Raw genomic sequence first — 21,292 nt, 5'->3', positions numbered from 1 at the left:
AAATAATGGTTTTCATAACAGTAAATCTGAATTAATTAAAAGTTGATATCTTGAAATAATTAGGATCAAGGTTTAGGATGGTCAAGAAGAGAAATAAGTAAAAATGGTGGACGGAAAAAACAAAATTTTGATGATCTCTAAAGCTTTCAGATTCGTCCCTGTTGTGTCCAAAAAATTCAACAAGGATACCTCTTCTTTTCTAAGTAAAGTAATTCACGATTAAGTTTTATTATTTAAAATTAAGAAACGACTTTTCGATTGGATCAAATACATATACATACGTCGATAATCAGGTTAGCGGTCGCAGGCCATTCAGTTGTATTGTATTGGAGTTTTTTTTCCCTATTTCTGTTGCTTTTGGTATGTTCTTTTCATTACACTTTGAGAGCACAGATTTTTGTTATTTGTGGAACTGAGCCATTAACTAAAATAATTTACCTAATTTGTTATATTTCGTTTGGAAGAAAGATTAGATTGAAATTCTTCCGCGAGATAAGACCTTTCTGATATCCCATCGGTGAAATTCTTTAATATGAATGAAAAATTGATTAATTTAAGTCTGCTCTGTTTAATTTTATAGAATAGCCATTTATATGATTGCGGCGCACAAAAAAGTCCTGAGTCCTTTACTCTGGAGTTTTATAAGTTGACAGCTTAAGAATCTTGGACATACGTATGTATGTACTATGTACGCTTTTTCATAAGAAATGGAAGGAAACAAAATTTGTAAAAAAAATTAAATATAAATATGCTTTCTGAAGCTGAGAAATATAGCAATATTCTTCTATTTAATTTGAAAAGGAATCCATTAGGTACTTGAATGAATAATGATTTCGGAATTTCACAAATTTATTTGTTGGATAAATAGCATAGTCATAACTGTTTTACATTCACATATATTATTTAAATGAAAGCAGACATTAATTTGATTACATGATTTTACATAAGTTTCTTGTTCATGAACTAGAAACGTATAGTATGTGTATATATGCACCCTTTTCCAAGAATTTAGGCTGTGCTTATATCTATTCCTAACAGTCTTTATCTTTCTATCTTACTTACATTTATTTTATTTTGTATCATCAAGAATTGTTTATTTGTTTAAGTAAGCAATAGACTTTTAGTCTCACTAATGGGAGAGTTATAAAATTTCAAATGCGTATTAACGTCGAGAATAAATATGGATTTGTTGAAGTACACATAAATGTTTGTAATCTAAGAGGGATTCAAAAAGATGTGTTCAAGATGAACATAACTTATTTTCCAGCTCATTTGCAGGAAATTATCCACATCAATAAAGTTTGTTCTATCGAATACAAATATTATATTTCATTAAACACATCCATTCGCCACAATTTCATGTTTTACTATCTTAGGACGCCGCCGCAATAACATTTATTAAACATTTAATATTCTATAAATACCCCCCTTGTTGCAATAACTATTACACAATAATCCTCTAAAAATTTATATTTCATAAAATTACACATAACCAGGATTTTTTTTTTTTTTAATTGAATGCCCTTAAGATATAATGCCTCTTATAAAATTATAAATTTAATTTATTTTTTAACACTGTATCTAAAAAAATACGTGTAAATATGCAATAAGTAATGTTTGCAGATAACTGTAAACATACTTCAGGCATAAGACGATTAATACTTATGATTCTGCCAAAAAATATTGAAACAACCAATCAAAATTTATGTGGGATATTTTCTTAACGTAGTCCTTAATAATAAAATCTAAATTGGACGTAGTAAACACATGCTCTATGATACTTTCTTTCAGTTTATACTTTATATGCAGATGTATATTTACAATTAAATTAAATTAGGTAAATTATTTATTGAAAATTGTAAGTTTTAAACAATAACATTATTTAAATGAAGCAAAAAAGGTTGTTACATATGGGCGGAATTTTTTTACTTCTTTGAAATTAAATAAGTTCGTTTAAGGTATTTGTAGGGTTTGGATTACGTTCATTTCATCAAGTAACACCCATTTTTAAAGCCTTTAGTTTCAAATTATACACATAAATTAATAATATTTAAAAGATATTTCTGTAATTGTACATTTTTTATTATTTTTAACAATTGTACATTTAGGGTGGTCACTCATGTGGTCCCCGAGAATCATATCTTAATGGATTTTATCACATCACAGATTAGAAAGGCAGTCTGAAAATATTTATCTTAATTAATTTCGTCCCTATCTTTTTCTTTTTTGTTTTGTTTTATTAAATTCATATGCCAATTATATCTTTGAAATTCCAGACTGGATAGGGCACGATATAGAAGCGAGACTCATAGTTCTTTGAAAGAAGAGATGTAGAAGCACAAAGAATAGATTATAGCGGAGCTGCTAACACAAACTAGATAAAAAAGTGAGATAACAATTACCTATTTACTTTGATTTTTATGTTGACACTTCTAACATTTTTCATGAAATCAGTTTTTATAAATTTGATAATTGTATTTAGAGTAGCATTTGAAAACGTAATACATTAAATGTGAAAATGTGGCAATTCAGTGCAATCCAAATTTTGGGAACCTGTCACTTGGACTGCAATAACATAACATAAGTTTTAAGATCTTAACTAATTTTCACGGATCTTGAGGTCCAAATGGAAAGAACAAGATGTGGAGTCCCTGAAAATAGTTAAAAGCAAACAAACTTTGCCTTTTAGTGCCAGCTAGTATTTCTGTTATTTTCTTTACTGTCGTTGATAACGAGGCTTAATGCGCTAAAATCATTCTACTATTTTTCCAAAGAGATTCGGAAATCGTTATGTGTGTGGTTCCTAACTATACGCTCCCCACAGCTTCACTCCAAGGGATTGTTATTTTTACTAAATAGCTGTTTACTTATTCAGCTAGCAATTGAGTCTATACCTACAATTCTTGTCTGTTCAGTAATAATTTGATGCTGCAAGCATCCAAGGAAACGTTGAATTGCAGCTAAGTTGAGATTTACTATTGAAATGAATTACATAGTCTATTTCAATTTAATATTAAATACTTAATACTCATTGGCATATGATTACATACATAAGTACATACATGACAAAAACTAATTTCATTTTGTTAAGGTATTTAAAAAAACTCCATTGATCTTGATAAAATATATGTATATATTTGAGGGTACGTCGATTTCTTGCCAATAGGAAGAAGCCTGGATAGTCTCAAATGATTCTTTTTTTATTTGATTTGTAATGTAACAATGAATATTATATAATTGCACATATTATGTTTACCCTACTTTTTCAGACTGAAGATAAACCGTCTGAGAGTTCGAAGCCCAACTTATTTCATAGGTGTAAAATATAATAACCCTATAACCCATTATATAGGGTTGTTATATATAATTAAAGAAATTAAGATAGGATTGTATATAACCTTATATAAGACTTAACATTAAGTTGAGTAATCGACTATTTTTCAGAAGGTGATTACTAAATTAGATATCATGGGGGAGGCGCAGAAGATTATACTTAGCTATTGACCATTTTATTAATAGTTAAATTAAAAAGTAGCTACACGTTGGACTCCGCAAACTAGTCCGAACTACTCATAACCTCTACATTAGAACCCCCGGTATGAGGCTTCCAATTTGCAAGAAGAATAATAAAAAAAGCATTGAAAATAGTTGTTTCGGATTCGCGGCCCGAATTAGATATTCTGAACAAAAAGGATGATTTTTTTTTATTGCGTCCCGGCCACTGATATTTAGCCATCTTGTAACTTAAAGTATCTTACTTATTTGTCTTGGAATTCCATCTTTCATTCAGTTTACTGAAAATGAATTAACGCTGTTCAGTTTCCATTTTTAAGACATACATACATTCAGAAAAGTATTCATTTAAAAGAAATAAGTGGACATATAAAAATATAATATAAAAATTTCTAGTCTGATCGTATTTTATCTAATAATTTTTGTTTTTTCTAGTATAGTTTTTTGTTTTGTTTGTCTGGGCCCACTACTTAAAATGAGCAGTTTCCATTAGCGTTTTGACTAACGCTTATGTTAACTGCAATTTTTTTTTTTTTATTTAGTCTATTTGTTAATCTCTGGTTAATTACTTCTTTTAGTTATGTTTTGTCTATAATTATACTTTTAATACATGTTTGGTAAATTTATTGTCTACAATTAATTAATTAGCGTAATATTTTTACAATTTGACTTTAAACACTCATATGTAACTTATTATCTAAAACTATGTATATATGTATTTTAAGTTTTTTTTTTGCGCATTGTCTAAAATCATTTGCGCCCAACATTGATCTTGTTATATGAATATATATATATAAGTAATAAATGAATTTCGAATCGAAATTAAAAAACTAAATTTTTACTGCCTATTTCTCTGCTAAACTATAAAGTAATAATTTTGATACCATTGTATTTCCTACTGAAAAAACATCTGCATCATTTCTTAACAATTAGAAGTCAGCACCAAAGAATATTACCAACAGAAAACTTGATGGTGCATTTGTAAAATGAATACAATTCTGGTTAATTTCGAAGATAATATTTTTTAAACTAGAAACAATGCACCATTGTTGACTGTTTGTGTCCATCAAAGAAATAATGGTTTCTTAGAAGTTAGTCAAGTAGAATATTATTTTTGTTTTCCTAAAGTACTTACAAAGTCTAAAAACTAGCAAACGTTATTTTTATATATATATATATATATATATATAATAAAAATATTGCTTCAGGCGCCGATGACTCTTTTTTGCCCAAAAAATAATAAATTTGATGAAGTATCCTATTTTCAGAAATGATGGCAAAAAAAAAAAAATTAATTCTACTGTGATCAAGAATAAAAAAGGATCTTTAAGGTATAAGAAGAGTTCCAGATTGCACCTTACAGAAAGCCTCTTTAAAATCATAATGTCTGATATATTTATTTTTATCTAAAAAAATGTAATTACTGATCACTCTTAGCGCATATATAGAGAGTTTTCCAGGGTAAAGCGGTATAATTTCAGGGATCAATTCCTCAGCTAAAACAATAAAAAAGAAAAAGAAATAAAAGTCTCAAGGACTCCGACTAAAAATACTTCGTTATCAAAAAACTTGAAAATCCAGGTTTTCTTAGTTTTAATTCATTAAAAAAGAAATCGAAAAACATATCCATTTCAATGTTTAAGAGGAGGAAATTCTTGCCTGTCGCCAAAAAATAAGGTAATTAAGAGTTTAGATTTTTTTTTTGGTTAATTTGCACTTAATGACATCTACATTTTTTAAAGTTTGGTTGAGCGTTATTATCAACTGGAATTTTGAAATAAGAGCATTATAGTTATTAGAGCGAGCTGCTCGAATCGCAACTTGCCCCTTACTTTTACTATCACATTTTCTGGAAAGCAAATCTTTAGGCTCTGAGTTAGCATTCGGGAATGAAGAAGGCTAAAATGTTATAATTTTTATGTTGATTCTTCCGAAAGTGTGGAGAGATGGGGCACCTTAAGTACCTCAAAAAATATCTTGGAGATACAAAAAATTTTTTTAAAGTAAAAACTGTCCTCTAGTACTACGTATTATTACAATGAGTACCACTATTTAGACTCATGAAAATCGAGGTAGTTCATGAGCTTATGTACACAATTTAAGCCAATAAATTTACTGGCTAGATTTCTCGTATCAATTTTTAAATGTTGAAGCCATTCAAATAGTACAGCACCTGTGCAATTTTCTCCCCTAAAACATTTACTTTAGTAAATTTTTCGGTAAATTTAACGTTTTTGAAAACAGGAGTACAACGTTATTGACATCCTGAGATTATGCCTTCTATCCCTGAGACAACAAAATCATTTATGAATATGTAAAAAAAGTTATTTGAAGCATATAATGATTTCAATAGCAAAGAAATAATTACATTGAAATAAAATTCTTTAACTAAATGACTTCCAGCCAAAAAATATAACATATTATTTATATAAATGTACATTAGGCACTTACTTACATAAAGGTTTTTTTTGAAAGAAGTATATACAAATATAAACTTACTGCTAAATTACTGACTATACAATATTTATTTTAAAATAATACAGAAGAAATAACTTTTAATGTGCTCGCAAAAAGGAGCCCACTAGAAAGTTATTTATTTAAGCAATTTATTGTTTATTAAGAGTATTAGAGATCTTGTTAAATAAAATAATAATTACAGCCGAATATGTCTAAACATATAGCCAAGAACTGTAATGTTTGATAGGTGAAAAATATAACTAATACGTGCCTAATTTTCGTCAAAGATTAAAATCAGTTAAAAAATGTCGAATGCGTTCAATTGGTTTCAAATCTGGTGCCAGCTAATTCTGAAGATATTTGAAAATATTAGGATGAACATTCCTCATTTAATAACGCTATGTCCGGAAAAATTGGAGATCTCAGGAAATTTTAATTTTTCCGAATTTTGCTTTAAATTTTTCTTCAAACTTTGTCCAAAGATGTTTCTTTCTATTGAAACAAAATTCTCATCACCAAAGCTTTAATGCATCTCCACACAAGTTCCAACTCCACTTATTTTTAAAAGTTGAAAGCAATTTTTTTTTCCGAATGTATTTTAATTGCAAGAAGAGAAAAAACAAGATAACTTTGAAAATTGTGGTATAAAAAAGTGGGAGGACTTATTATACCAAAAAGATTTTTAATTCAAAGGTAAACGTTTACAATTATAAAGTGTAATTAAGGTGAAAGGATGACATATAAAAGCTTAAACCGGTGTACATTTAAAAAGATTAGATTGTCCGGATATTTTTGTAATTGTAAATCGAATTATTATTACAGAAATCTTTAATCCTCTGACTTTTAAATAAATCATTCAAAATTATTATTCAAAAAAGAAATAAATGTAACATTTTTAAATAATAGGCTCATTTGTGTTTATGAACTTTTTCACCCCTAAACCATTAGTTTTAATAGTAATTAGTCGAGTTATTAGAGTTTTTCTGTAGACCAAAAATATGCCAAAAATCCAACTTTATCATTATTATATGTTTCTGATACTGTACTTGAAAGAGAAGGTTTTGCGATTGTGCAGATTTCTGATTTTGAGTTTTTGCAGGATATACATATATCCGTTTTGAGTTCTATGAATTAAATAGAAAGCAAAACTCCAGATGGGAGAAAATCGGTTTAGCAAAAGTGCCACTTTACTGGATAAATTTTGTTTTTAGCGGTTTTTTCGCTAAATATAGTTTCTACTAAAATTGTAAAACATAAATTATTGTTAGTAAAACTCATTAGGCATCTAATTTTTTGTCTTCTCTCATAATTATATGATTGTAAATAATGTTTAGCAAAAAATTATTATTATATTTGCTTAAAATATTTGTCTCTTTTCCCATTAATTGAATGAGAAGATTTAGTTAGCCAATTATGTTGAGAATTAGAGTAATATTTTAGAGAAAAGGACAAATACTGTTTTGCATTTGTTTTTCCAAATACGAGATGTTCTCAAAGAATTTGAATTAGTCAAATTTCTTAGTACGTCTGAATAAAGGATTTTTTTTATTCATTCAAAATACCGTTGTAAATAGCAACTAAATGTGTTACCAAAGGTATTTTTTTGTTTATTCCTTTGAAGTTCTTCCATATTTATCAAATATACGGACGTATTCATCTTGATAAACTCATGTGAGTATTTTCAAAAGTAACATTCAGAGTCTTTTAAATTGTTAAGCTAAATAATGTCAATTGCAAATATGTATCATAATCATTGGCTTGCATGTTCAAATGTCATCAACTAGCGCAGTAGAAAAAAACTACTTTACACGTTGAATGTTGTGGTATTGGTACCTCTTCAGATTAAGTTAAATTGTAAAGAACAAACGTGAGCCGAAATTCAAGTACGTTGTATTTTACTAAAACAGAATATGTGTACAAAGGAGAAACTTGATTTCAGTACTAATTTATATCATAAAATTTATTATTATAATTCTAAAGACGTAGACATTAAATTTAATTTTATTTAAAATAAAATGGCACAGATTTATAATTATATGAATGTCTTTTTTTCTTTTTTTAGGCCCTTTTTTAAAAAAATATATACATTTATTAATTAACACATTTGTAATTTAATATTAACATACCACTGTGTGAGACAAAGGATTGAATTGATGGTGTCGATAATTTACCACATTAAGCTCCACGTATTAATATTTATAGATAACTCACATAATCCTAATAAAAATATAAAACTATTTCTTTGTAGAAAAATAATTTACAAAATTAGAGCTCATATATATCTCTATTTTGCGGTCTGCATTGCCTGGAGGTCCCTGAAGCTCTTTTACCGGAAGCCCCTTTAGAATTTTCTCGGTTCCTTTGAGGACTAGTGTAAGAGTACATATTATAGCCAGGAATGATATGTACTCTAACGTCACCACTTGGTCTAGCAAGTTCTCCTCGAGATCGCCGAGAAAATGTGACAGTTGTTTTACAACAACAATAATGAAATAGATTTATGTACGCACTGCGGAAATGTCTGTCAGTCAGACAATAGAGAAAATTGTTGACACACGATTTACTCAAAGCTATCCATGCCAGGTTGTAAAAGAGTCGTGGTGATATTGTCTTAACAGAACCTATAAAAAGAAGGACGCCAAAAGGAAGCCAAAAAACGAAGAATAAGAAGAAACTGTACATATTTGTTTTCATTAATGAATAGTCCCATCCAAAAGCCACAGGAGGTTTGAAACTAGGGTGAGCTCTTGCCAATCTTACCTGCATGATTGTTCTCGCATAAAAAAGTGTTGTGAGTATCGCTGGTAAAATAACGAAAAGTGCTGCTACAGTTGCTTGATAAAACAAAATACCTGAACTCTTACGTGTACAGTAGTCAGGGCCAAGATCGTAGGCTTGTTGTAATGCTACAGCTAATCCACTTACAATCCAAATCAAAACTGCCATCCATGTAATTCTCGTGGTTGTTAATCGGGCATAAGTATCAGGCGATAAGCAAAGCCTAGAATAATTTTCTGCTGCCGTGGCTGCTAAACTGAGGACGGTAGTTAGCCATGATAGTATTGCCAAGGACCACTGAACATTACAAAGTTGCGTGGGAGCTTCGAGGCCTGCTAGAATGACTACTGCTGAAGCCGGCATTACGATTCCTGTTATTATGAGGTCAGCAAGTGCTACATTTACAACGAATATGTTGCCTGAAAACAAAAAATTTATATTTTCTTTAATGTGATTATAATAAGGCCAGAAATGTACTTAATTGACTGTCAATAATAAAGGCATATCAAAGAAATATTTTTTAAATAGTCTTTAATCAGACAAGTGGGATATTAAAATGTCTGATTAATTAATAATTATTCTGAAATGTAATTTTAATACTGTTTCAATCGCAAAACGGCAAGTTTAACTACTTTCTTACAAAATGTAAGTATTGTTTACTGGTGCATATGGAGTTGTAGTTCATACAGTGAACAATCCAAAAATTTCACAAATGATAAATGAGTTAGTTATTTGTTGCAACAATGAGGTTTTAGCGGTAAATATGGACAAGTAAAAAATATTATTTTTTTAGAAAAAAGGGGTAGCATACTTTAAATGAGTCCTAGAATTTGGATGGTAATCCAACAGAAGTAATTAATTTTTTTAAAGAACTTAGGGCTAGTTCTGACACCTTCACACTATGGTTCGATTTGCTCTTAAAAGGTCAAATTAATCTCTTCTAAAATTGTACTGAATTGCACTTGGCTGAGATTAATGCCAACATACCACTGAATTATTTTATGATATCTCACGCAATATCATATACTAGCTGCCTAGTCGACGGAAACAAGTACAATTAGACAATGTGAAAAAGTTACGAAGGATTTTTTTCTTCTTAAAAAAAATCTGGTGTCTGGACGGAGGCGTCTAGCGAACACACATTACTACTAAGTTTCCATATTAACATAAAATCCATGGCCTAAACTGGGAATCGAACCTAGTACAATACATATTAGCTTTGCAGGTCTCGCCTCTAACCGCTCGGCTACCGTAGCGCCTTAGTTTGCATTTTAATTATATTATTAAAATTCTCAAATTAAATGATTCTAGATTGCCTTGACTATCGCCTGTCAAGTTATACCCAATAATTTGTATTCATTTAAGGAAGGACTTATGTACGAAATTTCTGTTGCACCTAGAAAAATTTAATAATTTGTATGTAGAAACACGGAAAACTAAATTAAGTAAAATTATATGTAAATTAAAATCTAAATGTAAATAAACCGCAGAACTGAGGGCAAGAAAAATCATATTAGAAAATTTAGCCCAAATTAAACTATCATTTCTAAACATGATAATAGAATTTTTAAAACTATTAAATTAATCTTAAAAGCTAGGGTAGAGGCATTAAATTTGTACTACATAGACATTCTTTACAGAAGTATAAAATCATTTATGTTGTCAGAGCAATCTAAATGAAGCAGAAGACATTTTACATTTCATTATTATTTGCCCAATTTTACCCGTGTAGATTGAAATAATTCAATACAAGAAAACGAGAAATGGAACTCTGTAACTTCTTGAACGGAAATAACTGAAAATCTCTTAATGAATTAAAAAGTTTCTCTCTGCTACATAAAATTTTTAATTAGCGAATGCAATTGTTACAAGAAGTGTTTTATTATTCTTATTATTAGAAGTAGTACCTAGTTAGAAATCTATTATAGAAACAGCCCAAAACGGATTTTCGTCCTAAAGTTAGTATCGAAAAGCAAATTAAATTATTTACCCCTTTTTTTGAGATGGTCTTCGATCATTACTGCACTGATCATATACACATTACCGAGGCTTCCAATTACTGCAAGACTTGCTACCAAAAGTAATCGTGCAACTCTACTCCAATCTGATGAAAGTGTGACCGGAGATATATCATCTTCAGTCGACCTGTTGTTTACATAAACCTCAACTTCCATCTGAAAAATAAAAATACCAAACAAACTTTAAATCACTGTTAATACTTTTTTTTTAAAGAAAAAAAAATTCAAGTTTATACTATACTACTTTTGAATAATAATAATTGGGTATTACCATATTCGTTTTGCTAAGGCATAGGATTGTCACAGAGTTCTGAGACAGAATATGACTAGGTCCCTAGTTCGAATTAAGAAAGTGCTCCCTTAGAAATTAATTAATTAAAAAGGTGAATATTTTGGGGGGCCATTAACTTACATATAAAAGGCCTTCGTTGGAGGTGCTACCTTCATGAGAAAACTTTTACATAAAAAAAGGAAGAAAATTTATAAATTTTACTGATTGGAAAGCATATTACTTGTTTTTAAAACATAGAAGCTATATTTTTAGAAGTAATGAATTCTTCGAATATATTTTTAGCTTCTTTCTTATAGAAACTTCTTTTATAGAAGCAAACAATTTGTAATTAGGGTAATAAGTGGGATATGTGAGGAGGCTAAGACCCATTGATGGGCTGAAGAGCAAGAAGAAGTATGTTTGATGGATTTTGACAGCCCTTTCGTTTCCGAAGAGTTATTTGTGAATTGTAGAAGATCATCTCTTCAGGAGGTTTAATGGGACAATTCCAATTCAGGGTTTTTTTATTTTATTTTTACAAATTAAAACAATTTTGTTATCTTTTCTGTAATCCATTTCAAGCATTCCTAGAGCATTAATACAAGTTTATTATAAATTCCAGTTTTTTTAATAGTTATAGCGCGAAAAAAGTCTGGTGAAAACATACTTTTTTTTAGATGTTGGATATTTTAGGAACATAACATGAAAATACAATCTAGAACAATTTGCACTAAACATGTGCATGTCTAAACTAAACGTTTAATCGATAATTTAAGAATACTGGTTAGGTGATGTTTCATGCTTAATCGGACATCTCATTTAATAAGTGAATTTATAAAAACTTTTTTTTTTTTTAGATAGCACAATTAATATAATTTTGCAAAAATGATTGGATGAAGATATAAAGGACTGCATTGGAGATAAGTTTGCAATTACTTAGACGAAGACGAGATAGATGTTCACCGACAAAGAGAATTTTTCTTAGGTCGTTACTTCTTCGAATAGGTAGAGGATCGGAAGACCGAGGCTACAGTGGACAGAAGAGTCAGCTGATGTTCGAAATTGATATAAAAGAAGTTGAAGGGGATGACTTTTTTTTCTGATGGATTTAGAAAAATTAAAAATGGCCTTTTTTTTGGTTATATTACCTTATTGGGGCTAATAGCCGCGGCAGACAAAGGATAAACATTAAAATAAATTACCTTATTGTATATATTAGCCAAAGCTTGTGTAAAAGAAATGTATTTGATAAATTATTTCTCTAGATGGTGGTTTGCTGGTGACTTTTATTTCTTCCTTAAGCATCTTTTTACTTCTATCGTTTTCTTTTCTTTTTTATAAAATTACCCTGAAAAAAGTTGACGTTAATGAAGTTATATATATATGTTACATTTAAGAAGTAAGAAATCCTTTATTCTAACCACAGACGCCCCTGAGTCTTTATTCATTAATGAAATGCTGATGACTATTTTTAAAACTCCTTAGAGGTTTTTTGTATTTATTATGTACTTGTACATACATTAGGTACTGTGAGGGTTTTTTAGAAATTTGGTAGAATAAAAAAGTATATAACAGCTGAAAGAATGGTGTTTTAAATGAATTTGAAGGAGAAGATGGTTTTTTTCATCTTAATAATCAATATTTGTTTCAAACATTTAATACTAGTGATAGAAAGATTCAGAGTGGTCATCAAGTGACGATGAAAAGTTTAGTACTTCGACCAAAATACTCGTACACTATCAATGCTAGAGATACCTAAAGCCGCCCTCTTCTTTCTCCATAAAGGTAAAATAGATAATAGAAGATATAGACACTGCCGCTTGAACTTATATCACAATAGGCCGCCGGTTACTTGCCAGCTTTCTTTTAAAACCTCACCTGTCATGTGCTTTGTTAAAAGAAATGGAATTGCAGAGAATACTGGAGATTCCTAGTCAGGGCCTCCCGCTTGCACAAACATTTTTTCTTTTAATTGTAAAAGGATAATAAATATTTTACTAAAATTAAACTTAGAGAAATATAATGCTAGGGTGGAACGAGTCTTCTTTTTTTTTATAGCGCTAACCTAATTTTGTACTAAAATAAATTTTATTAAACTAATACCATTTTTTACTTTCAGTATATTTTTGTTTAAGCTTATGAAACTTTCGGAGTAATTTAAAATTCTAGAAATTCGAGCGAATTTGAAAAGCTGGTGTAAAAAAAAAGCAACTACACTAACAATCACTCTTTTAAAATGAATGTACTAGAGAAGAAAAACTCTAGTTCAGGCAATTATTCAGAATATCAGTAAACATTGTCCAGGGCGCTCTCTGTTCTTAGATTCAGCACTTCCATTTCTCCTGTTCCATCCCTGAATTTTGCATGGTAAATAATTTATGAATATAGAGGAGAAAGTAGGAAGAATGGAGTTTTTTCCTTCAAAGATAGCATTTGGAATTGGGCGATAATACATGGTTGGTTTACAGAAGGATTGAGAAGGTACAAATTGAAGGTCTACTTAAAGAAGTGATCTTAAGAGTAAATTAAAAATAAAACATTTAGTTGTAAGTTTAAAATTGCAGTCTTTCGTTAAAAAAAATTGAATATATCCTGAAATCTAATTGTAAACTCTTCCCTCGCGAATTTCAGATCATGACGTAGAATCACTCTTCAAACTAATGCGTTTCTTGGTAAATACAGATATCCTGGTAGATGTATGTTGTTGCTCTTGTATTACTCCTAATCGCATTTCCCCTTAGTGTGATTTCAAGAAAAATTTTTGTAACTCTAATTTTTTAGAAATTTGCAGTTGCAACTTCACTTCTATGCAAGACATTGTTCTGAAGCTCCAGAAGTGCTAAACAAGATTGAGTTTGATTATAAAAATGAAAAGGTTTTATGCATTGTATTTTTTTTTACATTGAGAACGATGTAATCTTGCATCTTGTTCGTAATGGGTGATAGAAATAAAATTATTTTTTAATTTCTGGAATAAATTTAAATAGTGTTGAACAAATAACATGTACGGCTCATACAAACATACACCCAGATTTTCGGTGGGAGCGAATCGATTTCAATTATATGTTGGATCAAATTATTTTTGCTTCTTACAGCTCACTGTCCGGTGATGGACAGTGTTGTCTGTAACGAGAGAACACTGTCCGGAGGCCGGCAGTGCACTGGAAAAAGCTCCGGGCGCTAATGACCTCAGCTGTTGATGCGCCAAAAAAAAAAAAAAAAAAAAAAAAAAAAAAAAAATTATTTTATTTGATGAAATTAATTGTACCATATAAAGAGGGGCGGTGGCGCTGTTCATAGGGAATGCTTGCACTGTTGCTAGTGTGCACTGCTGGGACGACTGGCTGGGTGGTCGGTAACCATGGTCACTACTTTCAGCGTCGATACTACATCTCCCACTCGTTTTCTCCATACAACAGAAATACTCGTTCGCCTGCACCTGGGATTAATTTGTTTTCTATCTATATCCTCTTAATTATACCATTTTTGGGGAAAAAATATTCTGCCCATTTTTTTTTTATGATTAATAATATAGCAATCATAGAATATATAATATAAAGATACGAATAATATGAATAGGGTCAAAACAATTTCATTACTTGTTGCTCTTTCATCAAAATTTCCTCCCCCTACTTTTGTCCGGGAAGAAGAATTAAACTGTTTTAATTAAGTCTTGTTTCTAAAATTGTTCAAAAAAAAAAAAAAAAATTCACACTTCTGTATGAAACCTTCCTTCGACTTTTTACTACTCTAATATTTAAATTCTACTCGCAATATTCTCTTAGAAGCTGGAATTTTTACTGTTTAGTAGCGCTACATAGTGCGTTGCTGTTTGCTGCAGAGAGGATACACCAGATATGTGCAGAGTTGGAATTTAGATTATGGATGACAATCACAGCTTCACCAGAACTTTATTTAACTAAAAAAACGTTTCATCCAAGAGACGAAGGTTGTTAAAAAAATCATAAATAATTTCTTCAAATAATGTAAAAGAAATCGCAATGACTTCAGTGATAATTAGCAACCGATGTAGATGCATTCATCAAAATGAAGAAAACTAATTATACAATGAAGTGGTTTAAAAATTTTAAAATTTTCCATGACATTTCAAAGTCCATTTAGCAGGATTTCCTGATTTATCTTGATGTTCAATTGAAGTCTTTTTTCTTAATCACTAGTTAATACACTCGTACTGAGATTTAGGAAGTGCCTCACTATGATGAGAATGAAGAGTAATGTGCTGAGTCTCTCACCTTAATGTTATAATTGTTACGAACTCCTGAGAGCAGAAGTAGTCTGTTCGGACATGATTTCTCTTGCAGTTGCATAGGCCATCCATCGATGGTTCTCATTAATTTATTCTTTGCTGATCATAGAGTTGTTACATCTGGTCTTCTGCCGCGAGCAAATGCTTGATGCAAATGAGATGTAGAAACAACTTCTGGTTTTAGACCCGTGGAAGCTTTTTCACGTTTCCACTAAGTGTTATGCTTTGAAAAATTTAATTTCTTTGGATCAGTTTCTATAGTGAGATTTTATTTTTCTTTTTATTTAAATTCACGAAAATAAATAGAAAAATTCCTTAAATGTTTTCAACGAAAAGTTATAAAGAAAACACATTACAAATTAAATGATGACTTCTGCCAACCAATAAAAATAGAAATTAATACGAAACAATTTTGGCTGCTACGAGATTATGAATACAATAAATAAAATACAAATTTAACTTTTGTCAAAGGAACTTGTACAACTGTTTATTTTAGGAACATTAAATAATTAGTTATTAAACTCTTTTGTTAGAAAGTCTCTGTTTTGCCAAGGATCGTAAAGGTATTGTAAACAAAGTTAACAAATTTTCCATTAAAATACTTTACTAATTGCTCATTTACTTTTTCTTACTTAACTTATACTAAGAAGATGGCCAAAAACTAAAGTTATTAAATTTCACTATGGAATCAACCGCCCTATTATAGACATATTTTTTTCGTTGAATTCAAAAGTTCACAGCTCAATTTCATAAAAATGCTTTTTTTAGTCCGTCTTGTAGCTTACTTAATGTACATCCATCTTTTGACAAAACTTAGTCCAGGATGTATACCGCTAGTCGCTTAGCCTTAGTATAAAATCTCTTTATAATTGTAAAAAATCTTAATACATTCTGGTTTTCAGGTACTAATTGTACTATATTTACTTCAGATAAGCAGTCAAATTCTTTCTATACTGCGTTCTATAAAATAAGACATTGAATTTCTACTTACAGGTTAATAATTTAAATATTATTTGTAATGCAATTTATTACTTTTTAATATTATACTTTTCAAATCTTATTTGGTTCTAATCTTAATGTCATCCTAATAAATGTTAGGCTATAACATTTCCGAATGTGTAAGTAAGTAGAAACTATACACTTGTATTAGAAGGGCGGTTCACCAAAAAGGGGAAGGAATGCAGGCAATCCAAAAGGCCCATTGTTCTCTATACACTTGGTAGAGCACCATTGGTCCGATCTCGTGGTTATGATCAAATTGTTGACAACATAGAAGTTCCTGTTCTAATGCAAATGACTTCTTCTTCCACTCTTTTAATATTGATGGTAGACAATGTTTTCTTTCTAGTCCCATAAAGTCTTCACTTTTTCTGTCTTCACTTAACGTTGAATGTTGAGAGAAAGATTAGAATGGATGGCTGAAGATGGGCTACTTTTGGAAAATAAATTACTCCTAAAAGAAATTCTAAAACTTTTAGTGACTTAAAAATGTAAGACTTTCTAACAAAACTAAAGTTATTGTATTTGTAGAGGAAAATTATTTGCACTAAGCATAACTTTTTAGTCACTAAATGTTAATGTATGGCTTTTCACTTAAATAATACGATTCTCTCCCAAAGTTCAAACTTAACAGCTTCCAGCCAAGAATTAAGTTGTGCTTTCGGCTGAACATAGTTATAAATAAGAGAGAAGAAGAAGAAGAAGCTTATTCAATAAAACGAATTTTAAAAAAGAAAGAACAAAATAGGTGAATGATAAGAGAGTGAATTGTCGCCGAGATAAATAGAGAAGTTTTAGTTATTGTAAAGGTGCGAGAGACAGGTGATGTAGAACATACAGTTCATTGTCATCAGAACGGTATACATTCACCATACTAACAGAAATCAGTGGGATAGTATTATTGACTCTTTTACGATCGTGGCCCATTATAAGTTTTGCTTTAAAAATATTTTATATATACATATATATATATCTTTAAATATATATATCTCACTCGTGGTGGATTCTGCTGGACATTGGATGTACATACTCATATCTCTTCTTTCATTTCTCCTGGGAAATTAGTGTCATGTCTCTCTTAACTTAGTACATTTTCATCTTGTACTTTAGATATGTGTTTTTACCATTTAATACTAAATAATATTTATTTTTTCCTTGATATGTTCAAGAAGTCTAATTATTTACAATCAAGATCAAAAATTTAAGTACAATAAAGAAATACTATTGTTTAAATGAGGAGGTACATGTGTATAGTGTTAGTTACATTGATCGATTTGCTGTATGTAACAGTGTTTGAATTCTCTTAAAAAAAAGCCATTAGGTAACTAAAGTTATACGTTTCACTTTTAATTTATGTCAAATCATTAGCATTATAAAATAAAAGAGTACAAAATGCATTAACATAACGTTTTTATACTTGCCTGCAGCTGAAAACTTTTAATCAACAGGAAAATTATATTTATTCTAATACCACGAGCTATGATAAATTATTCAAACTATTTTTGTGCAATGGTTAATGATGCATCTATGATTATGTTTGAATACTTCTTTAACTGGAATGTTTATTTATTTTAGCAAAGAACGTGATAATGTTTTTCTTTTATCTAAAAAAAATTATGTCCGTGAAACTTATTCAGTAACCATCACTAAAAAGTTTAATTAAAAAAATAGAAATGGTCTTTTCAAAAGAAATTAAGGAAACGAAATAATTTAATCATACTTTATAGTTAGAGGAGGAAGAGTAATAATGTCACTCCAATAAAATTTTATAATAATGAAAATTCATAACTGAAAAAAGGTCATCTGTATTAAAAAGTAAATGTCATGCACATTTCCCAGTTACAATCCATCCATCACAATCAAGAAGTAAGCATACATTTTACTGAAGTAGGCGGTACTCTTATATTTCTGCACCTAAGTAATAAACGCATCAGAAAATAAAAAAAACAAATAATCTTCCAATGGTTTCGGAACCAAACGAAAATCTTCCATTTTCGGAACTTTAGAATTTCCCTAAGTTTAATTACTTTTAATTTAATTGCTTTCCACAATGATGCAGTGAAATCTACAATTTTAGGGCATGTCCGACGCTTTTAGGGCCTGCCTAAAAGCTAATAAATCGAAATCAGGCAGCTCTGTTCATAATGTGCATAATAACTTTAAAGAAAATAGCTAACAATGAGAAACGATAGGAAAGTGATTAAAGAATTAAGGTCTCTACTGCAGCCTTAACATAATTACAAATCCCAATTGATAGTTTATAGATCTAGCTAAATCCACAGGGAGCAAGACTTAAAAACACCCAAAGACTTTAAAGACAGGATAGCAGATTTTTGGAGAACCTACAAACTACAGGAGCTGAAAAATAACGCCGACTTGTTCGTAATAACAGACTGAAGTCGACTGAAATCTGAAACCAAATCTACCATGTGACTACAATATGAACACAAATGTAATATTTTACTACGAAAGATTGGCGCTTTGTGTGATATTATATTGTCAGATAAAATTATCTGCCAGTCAAATATCTATTTTTCTTCTACTACTTTTAGATGTTCTATCAGTTACGGGTGCTGTCATTAGAGGAAGGATGGCGATGAGGGAATGGTTAAAAATAAGTATTTTAATTAATGATGCTTGTTTATCAGCTGCCGGAATTGATATTCTCTTAGAATATGAATCCAACCAAGTAGAAAAACAATATGAATTTTCACCATCTTTCGATAATTTTGTCTTTTGAAGATAGAATTATTATCTGCAGTTGAAATAGGTAGAATACTGAATTCTGCAGATGTACATAACTTAACATTTTTTGCTATTTTGTGATTGAATTTACAGCCAAACTATTAGGTGAGTATCTCCTATGAATTGTATCAAAATCATCAAAAATTGTAACAAAATTCTTAAGTCTCAATTTATGAGCAAACGTTTATTTTTTAATGATGAAATAACAAGTAAAGTTCCCTCACAAAAACAGGAAAATTTGTTACTAAATAGCTTCGTAAATCGAGAACTTTTTTTTTTAAGAGAAGGTCAAGAGCAAAAAAAAAAGAAGGCAGGCGTTGCAAAACTAGTTCTGTTAACGTTAAAGGGTGGATACGACTACGCAAATAGAACTTTATATCAAAATCAATAAGATTTCTTCTCTCACTTTACTAAATAAGAGAAGGTATTGTTTTCAAGCAGATTTTAAGTTTTGAGTTTTCGCCGGCACTTTAAAATATTTTCTCTCTAACGTTTATTACCACAGCTGAGAATTAGAAGTGAGCACTCTATCCTTTTATAGGTTTCAGTCATTCCTTAGCCACATCTCTTATCATCCCACGATACCCCACGCACCACGCCTGGTAACGTTTTTTTAAAAAACACGTTCTTCGCTAAAGTGATATCCCTTATGTCGACTTGAAAGACATATTTTAAGTAAACTGTGTTTATCACATTGTTTGATAAAAATGCTATTGATTAAGATTCTGCATCTTTTTGCAATTTGGACATCACACAGAAGAGTTTTTTTTTTTTTTCTTGTTAACGCACGTGAGTAATCCTACTCACGCTCACCCGAACGATTCACTTAATGAAATGTTTTAAGTTTTATGTCGTAGCACATTGTTCTATTTTCAAAAAAGGTAAATTTGTAAGACTTAAAGCTCCCCCCAGAAAAAGACATCTCTCGGTGACATTCTCTACTTGATAAATTTTATGGTTTTATAGTATTTTATGGAAGAAACTTGTAAGGCAGTTGAACCGAGTCAATGTTATTAAGATCTCTAGCTTAGATTTATTTGACAGAACTACAATAAAATTTAATTAATCATTGCCAACTTCAAGGTAATTCCTTTTCCAAATCATCAGAGCATTCCTTAATTAAAATAAAGCAATATTATAAAGGTAATAAAGATGGGATGAAGCTTGACCAAAAGCTGTAGTGTTGCATTCACCAAGAAGGAACGGCAGACTTCACCTCTTATTAGTTAAGACCGTTCAAGCGCAGTTACATTTTATCTTGCAATTGGTGTTTTTTTTTTTATCAAACTAAATTCGGATATGGGAGGACAAGTTGAAGCAATTATAAAAAAAAATTATGTAGGAGATGTGCTCTGCTAAATAAACAGCCATTCACTAAAGTTGCATTTTCTGTTGATGAATATTGAGAAAATTGAGCAATCAGGTGAAACCTGGAGAAAATGTCCACTTTCTGTGACTTTTCTTCTTTGATTTATGTTGGACCACACTGACCAAATTATGGATTCCAGTTTAAGAACTAAAGGGCTTTATTTGTATTTTCCATTGGTAATTCGAATTCGATAGCCTTATCGATGTAATACTTTGTCTTATTGGGTTTGTGAAAGAGAGAAAAAAAGGAAGTGCTAAGAGAGTAAATTGAACTTATAACACAAATTTGTCAGTGGAAGGGAGGAGTTAACATACTGGATTATTTATTAGTATATGTGTATGTTTGTAAGTGTGTATGCAAGCAAGTAAGTTAGGTTGTTAATCAATACTAGCTAATCATTTAGCTCTAAACCATTTATATGGCCAAACCAGTATTGGGAATAACAAGTTAAATATCATTCGCAGGTTAATTTTAATAAAATACCCGTCATTTACATTCATTATATTTTATTTGTGAATTTACAATTAATTAATTTCTACATACATCTATTAAAATGCAGTTTGCATTTCATGCTAATGGTTCCTTTAAGGCACACCTTACACATGACATATGCATTTTTTGCATTTCTATTTGAATACAATCCTATTGATTTTTTTTTTTTATTTTAGCTACAGCATATTCGATTTTGTCTCTATAAAGAAATAAACGTATGTAAAAGTTGTAAAATTTAAGTTAAATTCCACCAATTTGTGAACTACCAAGAATAATCCTCTAGTAGTTTGAGTTTTCAAAATTTAGTGTGAGTCCTCTGTATTTATTTTGTGGCCACTGATGCTCTAATTAAAGCTTAACGTTGCCCTTCATCTAATGTAAGA

The 21,292-nt window shown here is 30.1% G+C and overlaps 1 protein-coding gene and 1 long non-coding RNA gene across 4 annotated transcripts in view; one reads left to right on the top strand and one right to left on the bottom strand.

Moving 5' to 3' along the window:
- The first annotated feature begins 67 nt into the window (after window positions 1-67).
- Window positions 68-3,407, top strand: LOC141449810 (uncharacterized). Of its 2 annotated transcripts, none has more exons than XR_012455707.1 (3): window positions 68-203; window positions 2,277-2,386; window positions 3,270-3,407. It is a non-coding gene; the product is annotated as an uncharacterized lncRNA (long non-coding RNA). The 2 variants fall into 2 exon arrangements; XR_012455708.1 differs by having other exon boundaries at window positions 71-208.
- An 824-nt stretch (window positions 3,408-4,231) lies between these two features.
- Window positions 4,232-21,292, bottom strand: part of LOC141449802 (melatonin receptor type 1B-B-like) — a 33,949-nt gene continuing 16,888 nt past the window's right edge. The window contains exons 1-4 of one of the 2 annotated variants that reach the window (XM_074119608.1): window positions 14,306-15,562; window positions 12,240-12,385; window positions 10,739-10,922; window positions 4,232-9,167 (exon numbers count right to left, since the gene is read on the bottom strand). In XM_074119608.1, the coding sequence (XP_073975709.1) occupies window positions 8,236-9,167; window positions 10,739-10,922 (1,116 nt within the window). In that variant the 5' untranslated portion in view covers window positions 12,240-12,385; window positions 14,306-15,562 and the 3' untranslated portion in view covers window positions 4,232-8,235. Of the gene's footprint in view, window positions 9,168-10,738; window positions 10,923-12,239; window positions 12,386-14,305; window positions 15,563-21,292 lie in introns of those variants that run through there. The other variant, XM_074119607.1, reaches the window with a different exon arrangement.

The sequence above is a fragment of the Rhodnius prolixus genome, unplaced genomic scaffold (genome assembly GCF_049639745.1).
Source record: "Rhodnius prolixus isolate KJV_2025 unplaced genomic scaffold, Rpr scaffold_2, whole genome shotgun sequence".
NCBI classification, from domain to species: Eukaryota; Metazoa; Arthropoda; class Insecta; order Hemiptera; family Reduviidae; genus Rhodnius; species Rhodnius prolixus.
Note: the sequence above shows the minus strand (reverse complement) of the source record. Positions and strands in the feature narration are given on the sequence as shown.